The sequence below is a fragment of the Bombyx mori genome, chromosome 22 (genome assembly GCF_030269925.1).
Source record: "Bombyx mori chromosome 22, ASM3026992v2".
NCBI lineage: Eukaryota > Metazoa > Arthropoda > Insecta > Lepidoptera > Bombycidae > Bombyx > Bombyx mori.
In genome coordinates, this window is record NC_085128.1 from 5,324,979 (window position 1) to 5,346,183 (window position 21,205).

General features: G+C 38.7%; 1 protein-coding gene across 2 annotated transcripts in view; it reads right to left on the reverse strand.

The window, feature by feature from the left end:
• Positions 1–1,597: 1,597 nt before the first annotated feature.
• Positions 1,598–21,205, reverse strand: part of LOC101745051 (rho GTPase-activating protein 100F) — a 52,582-nt gene continuing 32,974 nt past the window's right edge. Inside the window, exons 2-21 of one of the 2 annotated variants that reach the window (XM_004931920.5) lie at positions 20,929–21,048; positions 20,075–20,158; positions 19,499–19,597; positions 17,776–18,052; positions 16,857–16,998; positions 16,146–16,310; positions 15,253–15,393; positions 15,038–15,168; positions 14,053–14,521; positions 13,898–13,983; positions 13,671–13,822; positions 12,966–13,227; positions 12,285–12,547; positions 11,554–11,739; positions 10,892–11,114; positions 9,950–10,150; positions 9,105–9,386; positions 8,160–8,240; positions 7,619–7,731; positions 1,598–7,081 (exon numbers count right to left, since the gene is read on the reverse strand). In XM_004931920.5, coding sequence (XP_004931977.2) covers positions 6,608–7,081; positions 7,619–7,731; positions 8,160–8,240; positions 9,105–9,386; positions 9,950–10,150; positions 10,892–11,114; positions 11,554–11,739; positions 12,285–12,547; positions 12,966–13,227; positions 13,671–13,822; positions 13,898–13,983; positions 14,053–14,521; positions 15,038–15,168; positions 15,253–15,393; positions 16,146–16,310; positions 16,857–16,998; positions 17,776–18,052; positions 19,499–19,597; positions 20,075–20,158; positions 20,929–21,048 — 3,951 coding nt within the window. In that variant the 3' untranslated portion in view covers positions 1,598–6,607. Of the gene's footprint in view, positions 7,082–7,618; positions 7,732–8,159; positions 8,245–9,104; positions 9,387–9,949; positions 10,151–10,891; positions 11,115–11,553; positions 11,740–12,284; positions 12,548–12,965; positions 13,228–13,670; positions 13,823–13,897; positions 13,984–14,052; positions 14,522–15,037; positions 15,169–15,252; positions 15,394–16,145; positions 16,311–16,856; positions 16,999–17,775; positions 18,053–19,498; positions 19,598–20,074; positions 20,159–20,928; positions 21,049–21,205 lie in introns of both variants that reach the window. The other variant, XM_012695372.4, reaches the window with a different exon arrangement.

Consider the following 21,205-nt stretch of genomic DNA (forward strand, 5'->3'; position numbering starts at 1 on the left):
TGAGAATTATTGACAGTATATTTGAATCTTCTATTAATGGCTTATATATTGTTATGATAATTGCATAAATTCTTCTTCTTTTTCTTACCTTTATCCCACATTATGTGAGGTCTGCTAGCATGTCCTCATCATCATGCTGCACAGGAATTTGGCACGAGTTTTACCGGCTGCTTGCTTGACGTCAACCCTGTCTTTCTAAAGCAATTGAAACTTGGACCGTAAGCCTCTTAACATTTTTTTTGTTGTCCACGGTTCACACAACATTCTCTAACCCCAAGATAAGCTTAATGCTTGTGTTATGGGTGCCAGATTACGGATATACTACTTATATTACTTTCTGTTGTAAATATATACATATAATACATAGAAAACATTAGACTATGAGAGGTTCTAGCTATCTGGAGCTACAAAAATCTATATCAAATTTCAGTTGTACTAAGTAAAAACCATAATAATATGAAATAAGTATGATCGTTTTAGAAGAGCATACCTAAGTAGGTATTGTATATTTCATTTTTCTCGTGCTATTTATTAAATGTTAGAATATGGCTCCCGATTGCTGATCTCGATGACCACTAAAGAGTTATTTTATTATTTTAGTAAGGCTAGTACACGGCAAGCAATGTAATATAAATGAAATCAAGTAACACGCGAGGTCAAGTGACGGTGAGGAGGGTAGTCGCCCGCTAGCTACCTTCTGTTTAGCTTGCGTGCTTATAAACGATACACTTGCGTAGACCATAGAATATATACATATGTTTAGCTTTACTAATGCGTATAGTATTCCATTCAAATACATCAGCACTAATAATTGCCTGCTACTAGGAATAACTTTATGCAGTTCGATTTGTACTGGAAATTTTTATGAACTTCCATTGCTTCTCAAACTCATCTGTAACATAAAACTACCCTTCGCCTCTGCTGCCTATGTTATTTAATTGGAACCTAATTATCAAATATATTATTGCTTTCATCAAAATTAAATAACTTGGGATTTTCCAGGTATACCCAATGAGAGATAATTTACTGTGACGAGTGACTTCGATCCACAAATATTTTTCATCGAAGAGGGAATAAAATATTGTGATTTTCTTCAAAAGTGTATATTAAAGTGTAGGTAATGTAATCAGCCTTTCCCAAAGTGGGCGATAACGCCCCTTTGTGGGCGCTACAGGCCTAAAGGCGGGCGGTAAGAGACCCAGAAAACAAATGGGGCATTGTGTAGAGGCTTGGGAGGCGATTTGTAATTTCATCTCGGAGGACTCTTAGACACCACCTGAGCTCTCGCTATAGTGGTTTTTAAGTAGGTGAATACATGGGGGCGCTAAAAAACAATTTATTCTCAAAGTGGGCAGTAGAAAAAATAAGTTTGGGAAGCCCTGGTATAAATGAAGACACATCGTAACGTCGTAGTATTTATTATCGTCAGTGTACAAAAACGTACGGCGTACCGCGATCTTTGTACACGTTTTATAGTAACGCTACGTTTTACCAAGTTTTCGATATACCGATAATGTCTGTGAGGCCGTTGACCTCGCAACGTAAGTCAAAGCAGCAATAACTCTGAGAGATCCACACTGAACAATAAAACATTCTATTTTAGCAACTTAAAATTTATTTATTCTAGATAATAATCTGTCATTCATAGATATCGTGACATTATTTTAATGTTTAAACAAAGAATACAATTCGTTTAGTAACATCGAACCTAAATTTTCATATTATCAATACTCAAATTCGATGGATTACATAAATACTTACTACAGTCAATTCGCTATAGTTTGTTAGAACTCATAAACAATAATTGGTAGATGAGCAACAAGTGTGAATAAAATTTTATTGTACAAATTCAACAGTATTACATTGTGTAATTTGATTACATAATTGTGTAATCTCTCATAATTATAGCCACAAAAAGCCAACTGAAGCCGTGCGCCGTAGTCACTACACACTACTAGACCGCTACCTGCGACCGGCTACAAGGATGTCGAGCGACACTTCAAGGCACGTGGCGACACGTAAACTACGTACACAAAGCCGACTCTTGCAACAACAAGACCATTATTTATTTTCATACCCGATCCGGTGGACCGAATGGTAAACAGTCGACGTCGCCCTAAACACGTCGTTACGGATCCTCCCGATCCATTAACGATGCTTTTGGGTACGTCAAGCACCGGTCATCGTCCTCGCCGAGCCCGTCACTTGCGACAAAGGACTCGACGAGTAAATTAACCCATAGACGCAGCAGAGTTTCTCGCCGGATCTTCTCAGTGGATCGCGTTTCCGATCCCGTGATAGATTCTGCGAAGCACTGCTCTTGCTAGGGTCAGTGTTAGCAACACTCCCGTTTTGAGCCCCGTGAGCTCATCTACTAGTTCGGTGAATCTATAATAACCCCTCGAGGTTACTAGAATAGGTAGAAAGAAAATAAAAATAAAAATCTGCCAACTGCATCTGTTAAAAGTATCTCTTTGAAGATCGTATCAAAATGCTCGCACTTATTTTACATAACATAGTATATTTTTTTTCCTACCTATTCGTTGATCACATAGGGGGGTATCCCAGCGACGTTCAAATAGGTGAGCTCAGAGGCTTAACCTGAGAGAATTTGCTAATACTAGCCCTAGCGTGGTAGAACCTCTTGCGAGTCCGTACGGGTGGGTACCTCCGCCCCGCCTATTTCTGCCGTGAAGCAGTAATGTGTTTCGGTTTGTAAGGTGGGGCAGCCGTTGTAACTATACTGAGACCTTAGAACTTATAATATCTCAAGGTGTGTGGCGCATTTATGTAGTAGATCTCTATGGGTTCCAGTAACCACTTAACACCGGGTGGGCTGTGAGCTCGTCCACACATCTAAGCAATAAAAAAAAGAGTAGTGCTTCGCAGAATCTATCACCGATATAGTACTTTACATTATCTATATAAAATGAGACTCTATAGTCTCATTTGATAGGTGTGTACAGTAATGTATGAACTCGTACAAACTAAACTAAGCTCTTTACTAAAATTACAAAAACAAAAACTCTTTTTAATTGATGCGTTAATGCCAAATACAAGTAATGATGTTTGGAAATGTAAAAGTTTTCGATTATTTGAAATATAAATAAACAAATCTACATTTTTTTCAATTTCTTAAGTTCGTAGTAATTTCATTAAATGATGGATTCACAGACAGTAGTACTCTAACGTACTTATCAACTATTTTTTGATAGATAGCCCATATTAAATGCACATGATGCAAATCATCAAATCATCATCAAAATGCAAATGATAATAACGGCCGTCTGGTGTAGTGGTAAGTAACATGGTCACTACACAAGGGGGTCGCGGGTTCGAATCTCGCCAAGGGAAGTTATTTGTATGATAAATACAAATGTCTTCTCCAGGGTTATGGATGTATATTAAATATACGTATGTGTATAGTAAAAATCTTATATTTATTTCCGTTATCTGGTACCTGTAACACAAGTTCTTTACGAACTTATCACGGGACCAGTTAACGTGACGTGATTGTTAGTAAATATTTATTTATTATTATTGGAACGAAGTTCCTTATCGCGCGTTGTGAAAGGGGGCTAGACGGAAAAAATTCTTACGAAAAGTTGTCACGACACTTTTTAGATCCGTCATTCTGACCAATCAACGTGTAGGCGCTTATCGCGTGACATTGCTCGTATCCGATTGGTCCGCGTAATGAGTACAGTTTCTCGAGATAGCGTTTCAACAATAGTAATTTAGTTCATAGTATTGTTTTTTTCTTCTTCATAATGCCGTAATTTATTATTATAACTTAAAAAAAAAATTACAATTCCTTCACTAATTAATCGAAAGGAACTTCGTTCCATCCGGGTGTCCCTTGACACCTCTGAAGTTTTTATTTATTTATAAATAAAATATTGGTAGCCAATTTATTGAATTTCTAATGGTCGTGTTGTCGAAAAGGCTTTGTGTACGCGTTATATATCCAAACGATAGTTATCAACCGACAGATTCTTATTTGCTTCTTTAATAGGAATAATTAATATTAATATGACATTAGTTAATTTAATCAGTATATTCTTTTAGAAAGTTAACCTTTTAAAGAGTATCTTAGTGAGTACGTTTCAACTAATTTAATTATTGAAGATGAATATAATTGAATAGAATTTAATGAAATCCGCTATGATTTATTATGTTACAGGCATATTTGTTGCCCTAGAACCTCTAAAAGTTTTCATTACAAACATTCACTAAATAAAATACGATAAAAATTATATTTCACTACTTAAACACTAATAAGATCAACAACTATTACATATTTGATTATAATTTTTTTTTTTCAATTTCAATTATAATATGAATAATTTAATTATAGCTTCGTATGATTATAACAATACATTTCTCAAATCTACAACATTGTATACAGGTAAAAGTATATAAAAGGTTCGATTTGTAAAGCTACGCGGATACGTGTGCGTGAGAGAAATGAAGTATATATTAGCTATTTAGAGATTTCAGAAATTTTAAGTCAAATTTCTGAACATCAAGGGTATAATAGAAAATTATGTATCACTCATAGAAAGTAACATTGAGTATAATAACAAAACATTGGACGGTCGCGTTAGTTCACAATAATACAAACGACATAAATAGGTATACTCTGTGCTTAGTGCGAGTTTTTTAACTCCTCGATCGCGTGAAAGTTAACTCAAATTTGTATGGAGTTGGAGCAGCGCCCCTAGCGGCAAACGAAGGGAAGCCTAGGAATTTGAGTTAACTCTTACGCGATCGAGAAGTTAAAAAACTGGCACTAAACACACTGGATTCAAGCACTCGAAAGGATTCACGATACTTTTCTCATAATGTCACTAATTTCAATCTTGCTATTACGACTTTTATTAAGCGCCAGCAATTTGAATGAATATAAATGAAAATTCCACATTCAGATATTTCAGGTGTATCTTCTTATGAAAATGAAGAGTAAAACACTAAAATAAGCATGCTCTAATCAAGTTCGTCTAAATTACAGGCAGGAGCGTATTTCGAACATAGATCAGACTTTGTTTATAGTTACAAAATGTTACGAAAAAACGTTTTAAAAATATATATATATTAAAAAAAATGGTTTTTCTGTCCCATTTCAGTCAGTTATTTGTGCATACCTATTTTTTTATATATTAATTATTCGATAAAATTAAGTCTTGAAGTGTCGCTCAAAATTTTAATTTGACCGTGTAGCCTCCGACAGACATATAAACAAGTGTATAATCATAATGTTTTCTATCATAATGGACCAACCATGGCAGTGAAAGTAGGATCAGCGCGCTCATTGGTCGATTTCCCCACTCTTATATGTCTAGCAGACGCCTTTGGAAACTGAGGTGATATTTCCGAATCACGAAATATGAAACGCATTTCGTCTGTATGATAAAATTATAATGATTATACCGAAAAATTTAGCAAAAACAGTTAATTCGATTAATTCATTATTTTTTACTAAACCAGCGTAATACTATAATGATGAAATAGGTCTCAAGGAACTTAGATTCGAATTTCGGATATAACACCTTTTATCTTGAGAATGCGACCGATCCCAAAATTGATTCCAATCCTTCATAGAATCAGCGACTCGTTAAGCGCTTCACTAAAAATAATCACATTCTATTCATCAATATAATATAATAGTTGGAGTAGGTATGTAAAGGTTGCATGAACAATATTGAACGATAAATACCTTTATGTCACAATGTAGCTAGATGTCGCTAGTTTAGCGACGTGTGACGTAATCGCTCTTTCTACGACGGAAACGTTCGCTTCTACGCGCTACATTTACTCTGATATGGTCTCAGTCTCAAGACAGTCCATACGTCTGACCTACGATACACTCTCCCTACTCGAGCTAACTGACTTGTGTTCGCCAACGACAGAACATACACATTACTCTACTTCACTGATAAGTTGCGTCATAAACACGCTTAGAACGCTTCCCGAGTATACCTACCGTTTTAGTCAATTCGATCGATTTTCGTGTCAGTGGTGTACACAAGTCTCTGATATGTGGGATGATGTGTGTAGTGCCGCGAACCGCCCGCCCCGGTATCGACCGAACGGTACAAAATTGGAGCGTACCTATATATACGTTTCTTATATACAATGTACAATACGATACGGTAATTACTATAGAGGCTACACGACGATACAGCAACGGGCGGCTAGGCCGAGCCTCACGCGTCAGCATTAACATTCTCACCGTAATATACATCGCAACTCGCTCTATATTATAACAAATACGTCACCACGTTCGAACAAACAACGGTAATGTACGGGCGCGGTTTAATTCGTCGCACGCGGCGCACTCGCCGTTCGAAGCCCACCCGACTGTTAATAATCGAGTTCTCAAGATAATTAATAAACGAAGGCAAATAAATAGATAACAGAAATAAAGGTCTAATACTATCTGTTAAATTCATTTAAAAAATGGCGCATCAATTTTCGGCCTTATTACGGAAAAACTAAAATTAATTGTAAAATAATACACGTTGTGTTGTGTCGAAGGTGGGAAACGAAAGGAACAAGTGGTCCGAGTCAAGGAATAAATTGACTATAAAAATTTTGTGTGCTCTCATTATGCGCGCGTCGACGGCGGCGAGAAGATATCCGCCGAACGCCACGCCTCCGCCTCCGCTTCCGCGTCGTATTGCTGCAGGAACGGATTCGTTGAAGAATCGTACCGCGGGCTCAGCGCTGAATTGAGTGTGACGGCGAGCCCCGCTGACGTGCCGGGTATGGCGGGGGCCGACGGAGCTGAGGCCGTGAGACGCGGTGAGGCGGTGCGCGGAGACTCTCTGGGTGACGCACGCGGCGACGCTCGCGGAGAGCTGCGCGGTGACGCACGCGACGGCGACTGACGTTCCGGCTGACGCAAGATAGACGACACCGAGCCACCGTGCTTGATCGTGTCGGCGGGACTGTGACTGCCCGAGCTAGTGCTGGACCCGGGCGATGAAGCTGTCGCAGAGCGCGCCCGCGGCGGTGCGGGCAGCGGACCTCGGAGTGGCGACTGCGGACGATATTGGCCGCCCCTGACTGATGAGAGAACCTGTTCGCCACATAAAATTATAATTTTTTAAGTTTTTTTATTATTGCTTAGATGGGCAGACGAGCTCACAGCCCACCTGGTGTTAAGTAGTTACTGGAGCCCATAGACATCTACAACGTAAATATGTCACCCACCTTGAGATATAAGTTCTAAGTACAGTTACAACGGCTACCCCATCCTTGAAACCGAAACGCATTACTGCTTCACGGCAGAAATAGGAAGGGTTGGTGGTACGTACCCGTGCGGACACACAAGAGGTCCTACCACCAGTAATTACGCAAATTATAATTTTGCGGGTTTGATTTTTATTACACGATGTTATTTATTCCTTCACCGTGGAAGTCAATCGTGAACACTATTGTTAAGTACGTATTTCATTAGAAAAATTAGTACCCGCCTGCGGGATTCGAACACCGTTGCATCGCTCGAACCGAATGCACCGGACGTCTTATCCTTTAGGCCACGACGACTAGAAAAGTTAAGTGTTTCAATCATTGTTTTACGCAGTTACTGTGATAATGTTATAGAAATGCATACATGTGCGGGCGGCGAGCGGTCGGGCACGGGCCGACCCGATAGAGCTGGCGGCGGAGATGCTGCTGATGCTGCCGCTTGAGGCCGAAATGGACTGACTGAGGACTGAGCTCGGCCTGCGTGTAATACTTTAGATTTTAAAGAATATTCTTAGTTTTTGGAACGAAGTTCCTTATGGGACGATGCGGAGGGGTACCCTAACCGGGAAAAAACGTCCGTAACGTAAGATTTTTATTATTTATGTATAGTCTACGAGATGACGGTTATTATTATTATTCATATAAATAGCTGTTTCTTTGTATATTATTATTATATTTTTTTTATAAATCATTGTGAATAAAATAAAGTAGATAACTTTGTAAGGTACTTTTTTTTTATCAATAAAAAAATCATAATAAAAAATGTATACCCGAATAATTATTATCTTTATACCTCGAATAGAAGTTGAAATTAATATTTTTACAATAAAGAACTTCGTTCCTATCCGGTGTCCCACGACACCACACATCTTTTTTTTTAAATCTGATTCGTTTCTCTCGGTCACCTGGGTGGAGCGTGTGTGAGCCCGCTGGCGACGCACTGACTCTGTTTCCACGCGGCCCGATTACTGGCTCGCCGCGCCGAACTGTCTACAAACATACATGCGTTAAGGTGCCGCTTAGCTTCCAAAACAGTTTTTAGTACAAAACCAGGAGTTTAAATTAATACTAATATAACCAAGAATTTTAAATGAACCATCTATACTAACTAGAGGTCCCGCAGTAGTCGAAATTCGACTATAATTAATTGGAATTGTAAGTTTGTACACTATTATGATTGTATTTTCAACGCCAAGACTACACTATAGAAAAATATTAATAAAGACAAACAATATTTAATCTATTCTCAATTTGACCACAGACGTCAAGAAAAAAAGTTTGACAATAAATAAATAGTATGCATACGTGTGTGTGTCAAATACATGGTAGTGTGTGTAATGTTTTCTTTATTGATTTAATGTACCTTTTATACATTATTTAAAAAAAAAATTAGCATTGTGCACTTCTTCTCTATAGTCTCCATTAGTGTGGAAAATTTCATACTCCTTCGTCCGCGCAATTTTCGCAATAAAAACGGATACAAAGTTTTTGCTTCACGTATTAATATATAAATTTACAGTGGTTTTTACGGATGTTCCATTTTAACTACTGAACCATGCATCTGATTGACTTGAAACTTGGTATCCATGTAGAAAGTACATGTACTTAATGGATAGGCTAATATTTATATGAGTGCTAGACTCCCAGTGTGTACCAGTTGCAGGGGCGTTAATAATGAGAATCTTTGTGGGGGTGAGAAATAAAGATGTTCATTTTAAATGCCCAGCGAAGCGGACGGTTACAGCTAGTTATACAATAAATGCATTTTTCATTTTAAAAAAAAGCGATAAACAATTTTTTTGGAAATATCAGTGAATAATTAATAGGTATGAATTAGTGGATGACATTACCTGAACGCTTAGGTGGAGGCCAAATCTGTAATAGACATTGGAGTACATGGATGGGTCTTTGATAGTCCAATTCGCCAGGAGGCGACGAATGTAGCATTAAAGGTGGAGCCAGAGCTACGGCGAGATGCTGCGGCGACATCTTGTTGCGGTCTTGTGCAGCTACCACTAGGGCCAGGTGGTCTAATAGGAATACCAAAGTGGCTCTCGCGGCCCTCGGCAAGCATTCCACTATGGAGGCCATTAGACGAGCGTTTCCTTCCCTGTCGTCGGGGAGACATACTCCTGGAAATCGATAACTCTATCATAAAAATCAGGGAATATTGTTATTGTGTACCTCATAAAAAAGCCATGTATACTATTATACTAACGTTATAAATTCTTGTACGTGTTTGTATTTTAATAGGCTTAAATAAAAAATATTATTATTTATTATTTACTGTCAAAATGAATGGCTCACATCTATTATAAACCACATTTTACCTTTCATCGTTAAAATAGTTACAATATTATCAAAAGATTTTTATCAGTTTTTTTGAAAAAACTAGCCAGAATTGTAGTGTTCGAAACGGGAGCTTAATTGTTTTCTAAAAAATGTAATTTGATTGTTCCATTTTAGTCTCTTGTCAGTTAAGCTTAAAAAAATAATATTTTCTCAGAATTGTTTGAGTGGTTTCTCTGTGATCACGAAAAAGATAAGCAAACAAACAAAATTTGTCGATTTTAAAAATATTGATCAAACAAATCTTATGTTCTTTTTAATTCCTCATTCGGATTACCTTTTTTTTAAATTTGTATTTAAATAAAAATAAATTTGCCAAGAAAAATGTATTTTTAATTCTACTAACCTAAAGCGTCTAATGTCATTTGGAAAAGGCATCGACTGAACAGGGGTTGAGGCAATTCGCGAAGGTAATCTTTCAGGACGCCCGTTATGACATTTATATCCGGAACAGCCTCAGGCGTGAGTTCCACGGTACGGGCGTTCCGTTCAAACCCTTCCCGAAGCACACGCTTCTTACTTGCCGCTCCACACAAACGATAAAGACCTAAATAAAAAAATTACAATATTAATTGTTCATTGTTGCGACAAATGAAATGTTAAGCTGTACAAGGGCACATGAAATACCAGCGTGAATGCCGCTACGGACTTTATGGTACGAGTTATAAGTCTCAATATTGTATAAAGGCTTTCTGTTCTTTAAGCTGGACCGCACTTCGCGACCCAAATAGACATGATGGCGGTACTTACCTGTGCAGGCTCGCAATATACTTTACTGGAACAATGTAAATGTCTGAATAGTCCAAAATTATAGACCATAAATTTCTTTATATCGGAGATATCGGATATTTTAAAATTACAATTAGACGATCACTCAACTATTCTTCTATTCCTCATTACTAACAATTTATATTCCACGACTTGGAATATATATATATCACCAAACAAATATTTAAAAAAAAACGGTTTTGATGCAACGTAATCATTGGTAAATCAATAATTAGCAGCATTTTACGTTATGTTATTGGTGGGCTACGGAAAGCACTAAACATTCAAGTTAGGGGTAGCCCACTGGGTTTCTCGCCAGATCTTCTCAGTGGGTTGAGTTTCCGGTGATAGATTCTGCGAAGCACGGCTCTTGCTAGGGTTCGTGTTATCAACGTCATCAGGTTCGAGCTTCGTGAGCTCACCTACTAGTTAAGGCAACGCTGATATAGCCTCTCAAAGCTATCAGCTTAGGTAGGAAAAAAAAATCAAGTTAGACAAAAAAAAAGCCATGGTTTCAAACCTATGATATCAAGTCCTCGTCTCTCGATTTCCTCAACGCATCGTCGGACGATGAGAGGTACGGGCGGCGCGTTAGGAGGGCGGATCTCCCGCGCCACTACCGCCTCCAGCTCCGAACCGAACAGCGGAGGAGGAGACACGCGACCTTGAGTCGGGCGCCGTCGGAACAGCTCATGAGGCTCCGTGTGCCGTATCCTCACGTACAATGTACCGCGTGGCTCCAACTAAGCAAAATATAAAATGTATTTAGTTTGCCTTAGTTTCTCTAGAACTAGAGAATAGCTCTGTGTGTCTAGCTGTGTCCCTTTGCCAGTGAACTTAACCAACGATGACCACACACAGGCCGTTGGGTTGTTCGTGGACCCATCTGCCTTCGAAAGAAAATCTAAGCCGAACATAACTTTTTTTTATTGCCTAGATGTGTGGACGAGCTCACAGCCCACCTGGAGCTAAGTGGTTACTGGAGCCCATAGACATCTACAAGTTCTAAGATCTTAGTATAGTTACAACGGCTGCCCCACCCTTCAAACCGAAACGCAATACTGCTTCACGGCAGAAATAGGCAGGGTGGTGGTACATATGCGTGCGGACTCACAAGAGGTCCTACCGCCAGTAAATGATATTTATGCCAGTAGTACCTTGATATATTATAAAATGGCTTACCTTGATTGCAAGTTGGTGCATTGCAGATCGAGCAACTAAGTCAGGTAGCGTTATGACACCTCTATAACACAACTTGTGCCTGTGTTGGGGATCCCATGAGTACACCAGTACATCCAACTGTCTGTTATCAACTAACTCTAAGTCGAAGGCCTCATCCCAATCGAAGTCCAGCTCGCTGTTACGAATCTAAAAAAAACATTGACTAGTTTGTAAGCGACGCTACCGTTTTTTAATCCTATAATTCAATTTTTAAAATTAGTTAATATTTTTGAAATTGGTTGTGTGTTTGTATATTTGATTTAAGTAAAATTTTTACCTTTATTGTTAACACTTTAGAGAAAGTTTTTGCGATAGCATCAAAAATCCCGATTACAAGTGTATTTCAAACGATGGGTTTAAGCCACAGTGGACCGAGTTTGACTATCGCTAAATCAGTACATAGTATAAAACAAAATCGCTGTATGTAATGTAAATGTATGCTTAAACCTTTAAAACTACGCAACGGATTTTGATGCGGTTTTTTTTATTAGATAGAGTGATTGACGAGGAAGGTTTATATGTATAATAACATCCATTAAATAGTGGAGAAATCAATAATAAATTACAGTTTCCGAAGCGAAGCGAGGGCGGGTCGCTAGTATATTAATGAAATATTATTATAGTTCGCGATAATCATAGTGTAATGTGACTGAATTTGCTTCGAAAATACCATAAAATTAGATTTTATTTACCACTGTACGAGCTTTGTGTACTCGATCACATTCGAGAACGCAGTACAAGTCACGTGTTGCAACTGGGGGATGAACCGACATGATAGGCCCAGAAGGCGGTGATCCCGGGGATGAGCCTGATGCTCCCGCAGGGCGCAATCCCCTCCCAGACAAGAGGTGTATCCACAGCATGCCTGACACACCACCGGACAGTCGCGACAGGCCAGTCATTGATGCCGACAAACCACCACCAGTCATCTTATCCACTTTGTATTTAAGGAAGTCTGCAATTTAAAATTGTCCGTCATTATTTCAGTGCCTTAGGTTCATTCACAACATGGCCCATATTGTGAGAAGTCACATGTATCATATGTATGAATTTCATTGTTTAAAATCTGATTTATCGTACCGTTCAATTCACGCTTCAAATAACGCATGACTACATCAACATAAAAACAGCAGGTAATTATTTAGTATCTCTTTATTTCTCTTAGATAATCAATCAATTGGTACAACAAGTGCATCGCACGTTATTCCAGAAATAAATTTCGATGATTGTTACAATATAATACTCGTTTATTATTTTACGATTTACTAATTTTAAGATTTTATTATGGTTCATGAATCATTTAAAATTTTAAAGGAAGGAAGTCGATTCATTCTATCTGTGTTATAAAATAAATCATGATCGCGTATAATTACCACTAGGATTGATATCGAGCGGTCTCTGGTGCCTTGAACCAGGTGTCGGTACCGGACTGGGATTCGGACACGTGAACCGCGAGCCTAGTTCCAGTAGCTGACGGACTCGTCGAGTGGAAGGTGAACCTCCCGGCCCACCGCCTAACTGTTGCGTTGCTCCCAGCTGCTGCGAGGATACCGACCGCGCTGGCAAGTGCCTGGGACGCTCAATGCGACGCCCTGCCAAGCCTAATGATGATCCGAAACGACTAGCGTTTTCCATCTGTAAGTTAGAAGAAATTAATAACAATCAACTCAGTATTGAACACACTATATTTTTATTGAATTAAATTCATAGAGAACTAAATCTATCTATATATCTTCTATATATATAAAAATGAATTGCTGTTCGTTAGTCTCACTAAAACTCGAGAATGGCTGGACCGATTTGGCTAATTTTGGTCTTGAATTATTTGTGGAGGTCCAAAGAAGGTTTAAAAGGTAAGTAAATATGAAAATGCTCGGAATTCAATAAAAATAACAATTTTGTTTTTCCTTTGATGTGTCCCCCGTCAGACGGATTACTTTTGTTTGTTTTAAGTTTATTTTATATAAAAGTCTTTTGTTTATCGATTGAGACACTACGAGGTCTGCCGGGTCAGCTAGTCATTAATGTATATTATAAAATAATTTTACTTCATAACAGGTAATAACATTATGGCGTACATTTTTGAGCGCATCATGTATATTTTCTGCTGAGTAGTGAGTGGGTAGACGTGGACGCAGAGTTTCGTAAAGTGCACTAGTAGAAGGGGCTCGAGAAAGCCAAGCTCTGTATTCGTCCGACGTGAACACTGACGGCGAAGAAGGTAGACGACCTGTGTAAAAAAAAGAAGGATATATATGTATAAATCTGATAGGTTCACAGAATAAATTAAATATGCAATATGTACCTCTTGAAGAGCGAAGATCGAGTCGTGAAGATAGGGGTTCTGGTTCATCTTGAAGGACACTTCCGGTACGTCTTGTCAACCCCAACCTTAATATTGAAAAATGTATAGAGTGATATAAGTGTCGTACTAATAATCAAAGCGAAAATATAATTTACCTTTGTCCGGTGTTTCGCACATCCCTGGGCAGTGAATTAAACTTTGAAGTAATGTCCCTTCCTAATGTGCTACTTCTGTATCCACTTAAACCAGAATAATATGGAGGTCGAGTTGGTGCCGTAGCCTCTGTATCGGATGAATAATCTAAGCTTCGATTTCTCCTCGCTGTACCAAATTTACTACTATATGATGGAAGTCCTAATCCAGTCGTCCCGTAACCTCCACCCAATGTAGATCCTAAGCCAGTACCAGACAAGCCGGTCCCTAATCCCGAGCTAGTTAGTCCAGGTCCCACGAGACTAGATCCAGTAAGAGCACTGAGGCCCGTACTAGATAAGCCAGATGGTAATCCTGGACCTCCTAATCCAGTAGACGTTAATCCAGTGTTTGCCAGACCACTGCTTGTTATTCCAGATCCTGGCATGCCAACGCCACCATAACGATGGTTATATCTTGAGAGGCTTGATGCTGTAGAATAATAGGAACTGATTAGAGCACAATCTCTTTGTGAGTGGAGATTAAATAGTCTAATACTGAGAATACATTTGTATGGATCAGCTTGTTGGACCACTAAAGTGGCGGATGAAAGGCATTTGCATGCAGCAGAGATGCGAATGTTGCGATGGATGCGTGGAGTAACGAGAATGGATAGAATATGGAATAAAAATGTTAGAGGAAGTCTGAAAGTGGCACCTGTGACAGAGAAGCTGAGAAGTGCGCGTTTGGGATGGTAATATGGACATGTGATGAGACGAAATGAAAATGAGGTTGGTAAGAAAATGTTAATTATGAATGTGGAAGGATATAGAGGAAGAGGTAGACCTAAGAAGAAATGGATGGATTGCGTGAAATACGATATGTGTAAGAGGGGAGTGAGCGAAGAAATGGTATATAATAGAGGAGTATGGAAGGAGAAAACATGTTGCGTCGAATCCAGGTAACTGGAAGAAGGGCAGGATAATGATGATGACATTTGAAACGTACCACCACCAGTGGCTGTCGACGCCTTTAAGCTTGATCTTAGCAACGAATGCCGTCCAAAATCTGAGTGCGTTTCCGCACGCGGCAACTGCTGCTCTGACCCAGACCTCGGAACTCTGCCACCAAAGCGCGTACTGAAATAAAACATATGCAAAGATCATGCTGCATATACGACCATATTTGAGTTTAATGTGCCGAAAGTTAAATTGAATACATACCTTCCACTTTCCGGTGGATAGTACGAGTGAACTTTTTCTGCGAGACTATCAAGCGTATTAGGATACGAACGTTCGTATGGTACAAAATGTGTGGCTGATGATTTAGGTTGTTCTGTTATTACTGGTGGTGGCGGGCGGTAACTGAAAATAAAAAGGTCAGTAATTTATTTTTAATTTATTTAAGCATTCGGTTACTTTATAATCAAACTAGAATTTGGAAAAATAGGTTTCCACTGCAGTTCACTTTACATTTTTTTAACGTAAAGCTTAATACTGTTTATCGCTCGTTTTTTAAATATTCTTAATGCGTCTCGCCTAATTCGTCTTTATTACAGTCTACTACTATTAATACCTTTTACAGAAAAAAAAGTTGTTGGTTGTTTCATAAAATACATAAAAAATATAAATATATCATGACATCATACATCATATTATGTTTTCGTGTTCCCCCCCATTGAATCTCGATTTGTCTTCATTCGGATCGATTGTATTTTATACGAAACTTAATTTAAAAATACAATCTATACAAATAAATAAAATTGGAATATATGTTTGTAATAATAAAATATTTTTTTTTTACTAAATGCGTAAGTATATAATATATACCACAGTACATAAACCAAAATATGTTTATTTTTTATTTTTGTTTGTCTGTCTTTCTGTTTGTTCCAGCTAATCTCTGGAACGGCTGGACTGATTTCAACGAGACTTTCACTGATAGGTAGCTGATGATATATGGAGTAACTTAGGTTACTTTTTTTTGACTTGGCTTCACCCGCGGTACGATAATAACCGCGGGTAGCATCGCGGGTCTCTGCTATCAATAATAAAATTTAATGTTTCCGAAGCGAAGCGAGAACGGGTCGCTAGTATTTGATAAATTTTATAATCACCTCCAAGTAGAATGATCAGACGGTGGTCTAGGATTATAATACAGGTCAAGTGCTGCAGAATCTGGGGACAGTGCACCGAGCTGGAGGCGACTCCTCTCTTCCCTACCATCACCAACTGGACGCACTGCATTACCATGCCCGCCTGTAGACCGGAGTGTGCCATGTCTGTAATAAGAGTTATTATGATTAAATAACAGTTCGAATCATGAAATCGATTAAACGAAAGAAATTAAATTGCTATTAGATAAAAAATAATCTTCTATAATCTCTTCAATTATTAAAAGCCTAAAAGTACATTGTTCTTGGTGTACCGTTTATATTCGTATATAATATGATTATTCCAACACTAAAAAATTTTACTAGTAACTTTGTTGACAGAGCAACCAAGATATGACATACAACAACGTCTTGCTTAAGTTTGGTAAATTTGTATGAAAAAGTAATCCAAAAAGAAAAGAACACTGATTTAACGATAAAATAACAAATGAAAAGGTATCAGGAATGACAAAAAATTGAAGAATATGACTCATATAAATTAACTGCCGTATATTCCCTCGAGACTGTCCAAATGGCATTCGAAAGATACCACTAAAGCTTGAACTTGAACACCCAAAAAAGTCGAAATTAACGTACCGTATTCTAACTCGTATTAGGGTAATTAATTATGACGAAATATAGCTAGTATTTCAATTTAAACGATCATTTACTTACTGCGAATAAAGTCCGTCAACGCGATCTCGATCTCTTTCCCTTTCCCTGTCTTCATCGTCACGACAGTCCCGCTTGAGAACAACGACGGGCGGCGGCTTGTGCTCCGACCGTGGTAGTGACGGCGAACCCGGGCCAGATTTCCCTGAAACGTGATTTTATTAGAGCGGACTTATCATGAAAATTTTTCAGATGAAATTACCACGATGCGTTATAATTCTATTCATGGCATAGGTATTTTAACAAATACAATTTCCCATTTTTATTTGTTTTTTGGGGCCTATAAATTAACTCGTAGATTTGGAAATAAGGTACATTGTAAAATACCTTAATAAGTCCATAGAACTATAATATAACAAACAGTAATATGCTAACTGTTCAGTAACTAGAATCAATCACTAGGTATGGGTTTCCTGTGTCTATTTTTTTTAATTGCTTAGATGGGTCGAGGAGCTCACAGCCCACCTGGTGTTAATTGGTTACTGGAGCCCATAGATATCTATAACGTAAATGCGCCATCCACCTTGAGATATAAGTTATAACGTCTCACTATAGTTTTAACCGTGCCCTACCCTTCAAGCCGAAAGGCAATACTGCTTCACGGCATAAATAGGCAGAGTGGTGGTACCCGTGCGGACTCACAAGAGGTCCTACCACTAGTAATTACGCAAATTATAATTTTGCGGGTTTGATTCTTATTACACGATGTTTTTCCTTCACCGTGGAAGTCAATCGTCGGTCGGGACTTATCCTTTAGGCCACGACGACTTCAAACGATGTCTATGTGAGAGATGTGTCTGTTGAAATTTGTGTAGGTGTGTATTCACATGCACACGCGCCCATGTTTATGCGAGTTAAGTTTAATGAACAATGAGTAAAACAAACAAAAATTATCTATCATACTTAAAAACATAAAACTAACCTTTTCTCTGTCTTGTGCACAGCAACAATCTTCTAGGTATCGACATAATAATAACGACATCATCCAATGACATTCGTCTCACATCAACTAGGTTCACCGCAAGTATCTCGTCTCCGACCTTCAAACAACCACTGTTGTACACTGCTGACTCCAAGGCTATTCGTGAAATGAACACCCCATCAGTTCTGGTTCCACCGTCTCCTTCTCTGATGTAAAGTCCAAGGGTTTGACCTGGACGTTTCACAATCTCCACAAGTTGAACTACATGACGCGTGTCCTAGAACAAATATGTGGCATAAGTCCTTCGACTGATATATGTCTGTAGACAATTTGGCCAATAGTACAAAAGATAGGGTCGATTTGGTTAATATCCTTCCATCCGGAAAGGCTTTGGACGATGAAGGAGCTACATTAATCCTTTCGAATTCAGACTTGTCCCACCGTTTGAGGAATATCAATAAGTTCAGTATTTGACCGTATCACCATTTGGTAACTGAATGAAAAATGAGGACACGTTGCGTTGACTCCACATTATGGGATAAGAGCTAGAAGAAGAAGAAATTAAAAGCTACTAGAAGAAGAAAATATGAGCTATTGCAAATAGCAATTGACGTTGTTTAAAAATAAAAGAACGCTAACTAGGTGGATCTATCGAATAGCAGGCTGGCAGCATTAATAGTTTTCGACATTATGGATATCGATCTCTTGTTCAATGTTCACTCCTTGATGCCACTTAAGAAGAACCAGCTTATCGAGAAGTTACGGTTACGGTTTTTGCCGTGGATGTTCAAGTGCTGATCTATTTGTGTACATCATATTACTGGGGGTAGCCTTGAGAGGAGAACATGAACGAAGACCTGGCCAGGGGTATCAAAACTGTGAAATCTTTCGATAGGGTCTAACATAGCTCTCCTTTAATGAAGCTACCATCCTTCAGAGTGGCGAAAGCTGAAAGATTGATGAATATAAAGTACATTGCGTTGCAGATAAAACTACGAGATTCGTAATAACGTAAATGAAACAAAATATCCGTACAAAATTTTAGTATACCAATTAGTTTGGTTATTTTACTCCATAAAAATCACAACTAGTATATCAACAATTATAGTCTTATTGTGAGTGAAATGGGAAACTATCGTTCACAGATTCCTCGATAGACGACAGAAATTTCTACCCATGTTATACAAATCGTAGACCGATATAGTACTGCATATTCCAACAATGCCAGTGTAAATTGCGTTCGCGTTCCCCGTTATCTAGGCCATACTCGAACAATAGAGTTCAGTGGTTCTTTCACAGTCAACGCTGTACGGGTAGCGAGATGAGTACCATTGTAAACGGGTCAATGGAGCACAGAAAATTACCTGATAGATGCGGCTTAGACCGGAAAAATTGGTGGTAAATCCAAAACATTTTTTTGAACAGTGATAAAAGTGAGGATTTTTTTTTTTTTTTATTGCTTAGTAGGGTGGACGAGCTCACAGCCCACATGGTGTTAAGTGGTTACTGGAGCCCATAGACATCTAAAACGTAAATGCGCCATCCACCTTGAGATATAAGTTCTAAGGTCTCAGTATAGTTACAGCGGCTACCGCACCCTTCAAACCGAAACGCATTACTGCTTCACGGTAGGTAAAATACAAAAATTCATACTCAAAATATTGTTAGTCTGAGCTTACGTCAAGAATTTCCTTTAATACCGTCTAAATTGCAACACGTTTACCTGTAATGCGAAGAATTTCTTGGCGGCTTCAATATTGTTTCGACCAACTTGTCTCAATTCGAGAATTCTCACGATCATCTCGCCACGGCGCTCCACCGCCTGAAAGTTAAGTTATTTCGTCATCGAAATTCCCGAAACATGAACCTTTGCATGCATTCCATGAACGAAATTTCCTAAACCCAACTTTATTACGATGTGTGTATTAAAATTTATAATGTAAGAGCGATGCTACCTACATGCCGCCGCAGCAAAGTTAATGAATTTGATATTCTTCTCACTATCAACTAAAAAAACTATACTTTAATTATTTCCTAAGAATACGCCATATATTTAGTTCATAACAATTTGAAAACATTTAATTAACCCGCAATGTTTAAGTAAACAGAATAAATAACACGACTATATTTATGAAAGAAACAAAATCCACTGGCTATTCCTAAAATTTGCATCTTTGTGTTTTTAACACATAAACCTGTTACATTGGATACCTAGTTAGCTATTGAACCTATTTATTCGTATTCTACAATAAAAACACCATTAGAATTCCGAGTACGAAAGAATGACCGGGGAATTTACCTCGAGCGCCGCGGCGGTGGTAGAATCGTGATCGTTTTCAACCATTTCAATCTGCCTGAATATTTCATTGCTAACTCCGGATACCTGAAATTTAAACGGAGTTAGATAAAATTTGGAACATTTTACACCGGTATATTTAGAATTGAGGACGAACTAAGACGCCAACAGTCATCTAAAAAGATTTTTTTCTTCGAAATAGACTGCGGTTATTGTCTATTTGTTTTTGGAGCAATGTTTACCCTCTGCTTGATCTTTGAAATGATTTTACTCGTGATTTTGTTGGTAAGAGGGCATTCCTTACTAACTAGGGTTAAGTTGACCTAATAGGTATGTCTTATATATCACTTCCCGGTTGTAGATGAATTGATTTGTGCCGATCGAATATAAGTTTCATCAGATTAACCAGCCAAAACATCCACTATGTCGAAAAACAATAATTCACACGCATAGGTTGGTTTAAAGATTTGCCCTAAACACGTCATTACGGATCCTCCCGATCCATTAACGGCACTTTTAGGTACCTCAAGCACCAAGGGTTTGACGAGTAAATTAACCCATAGATACAGCCCACTGAGTTTCTCGCCGGATCTTGTCAGTGGGTCGTGTTTCCGATCCGGTGGTAGATTCTGCGAAGCATTGCTCTTGCTAGGGCCTGTGTTAACAACACTCCGGTTCGAGCCCCGTGTGCTCACCTACACGTCAAGGAGAAGCTGAAATAGCCTCTCAAGCCTATCAGCATAGGTAGGCAAAAAAATTGAAGATTTATAATAAAGAACAACGTAACCACGTAACAACGGAAAAATGATAGTGCTAGTGAAATCGTACAAATTGTTACGAAATGGGTATTGACAGACCTTTCTGAAGTCTGGCTGCAGCACACAGGGCGGCGCATGGTTGGCACGGGCCGGTTGCGGCGGACCGGGCGGCGCGCGTCCCGGCGACGCCGTCAAGTCCGGCGCCGCGCGGCCGTTCTCCTGGGTCATAGAAATTGCAGTTCACATTATTGGGTCAGATGAAAAAGTACAAGTAAGTGATAAATGATATCGGCCTCCCCGAGCTACCAGAGAGATCGGACCATATTTTCTATTAGATCCAATCCTGACTGTTGGCAGGAAAAAAAATGTCCACCGT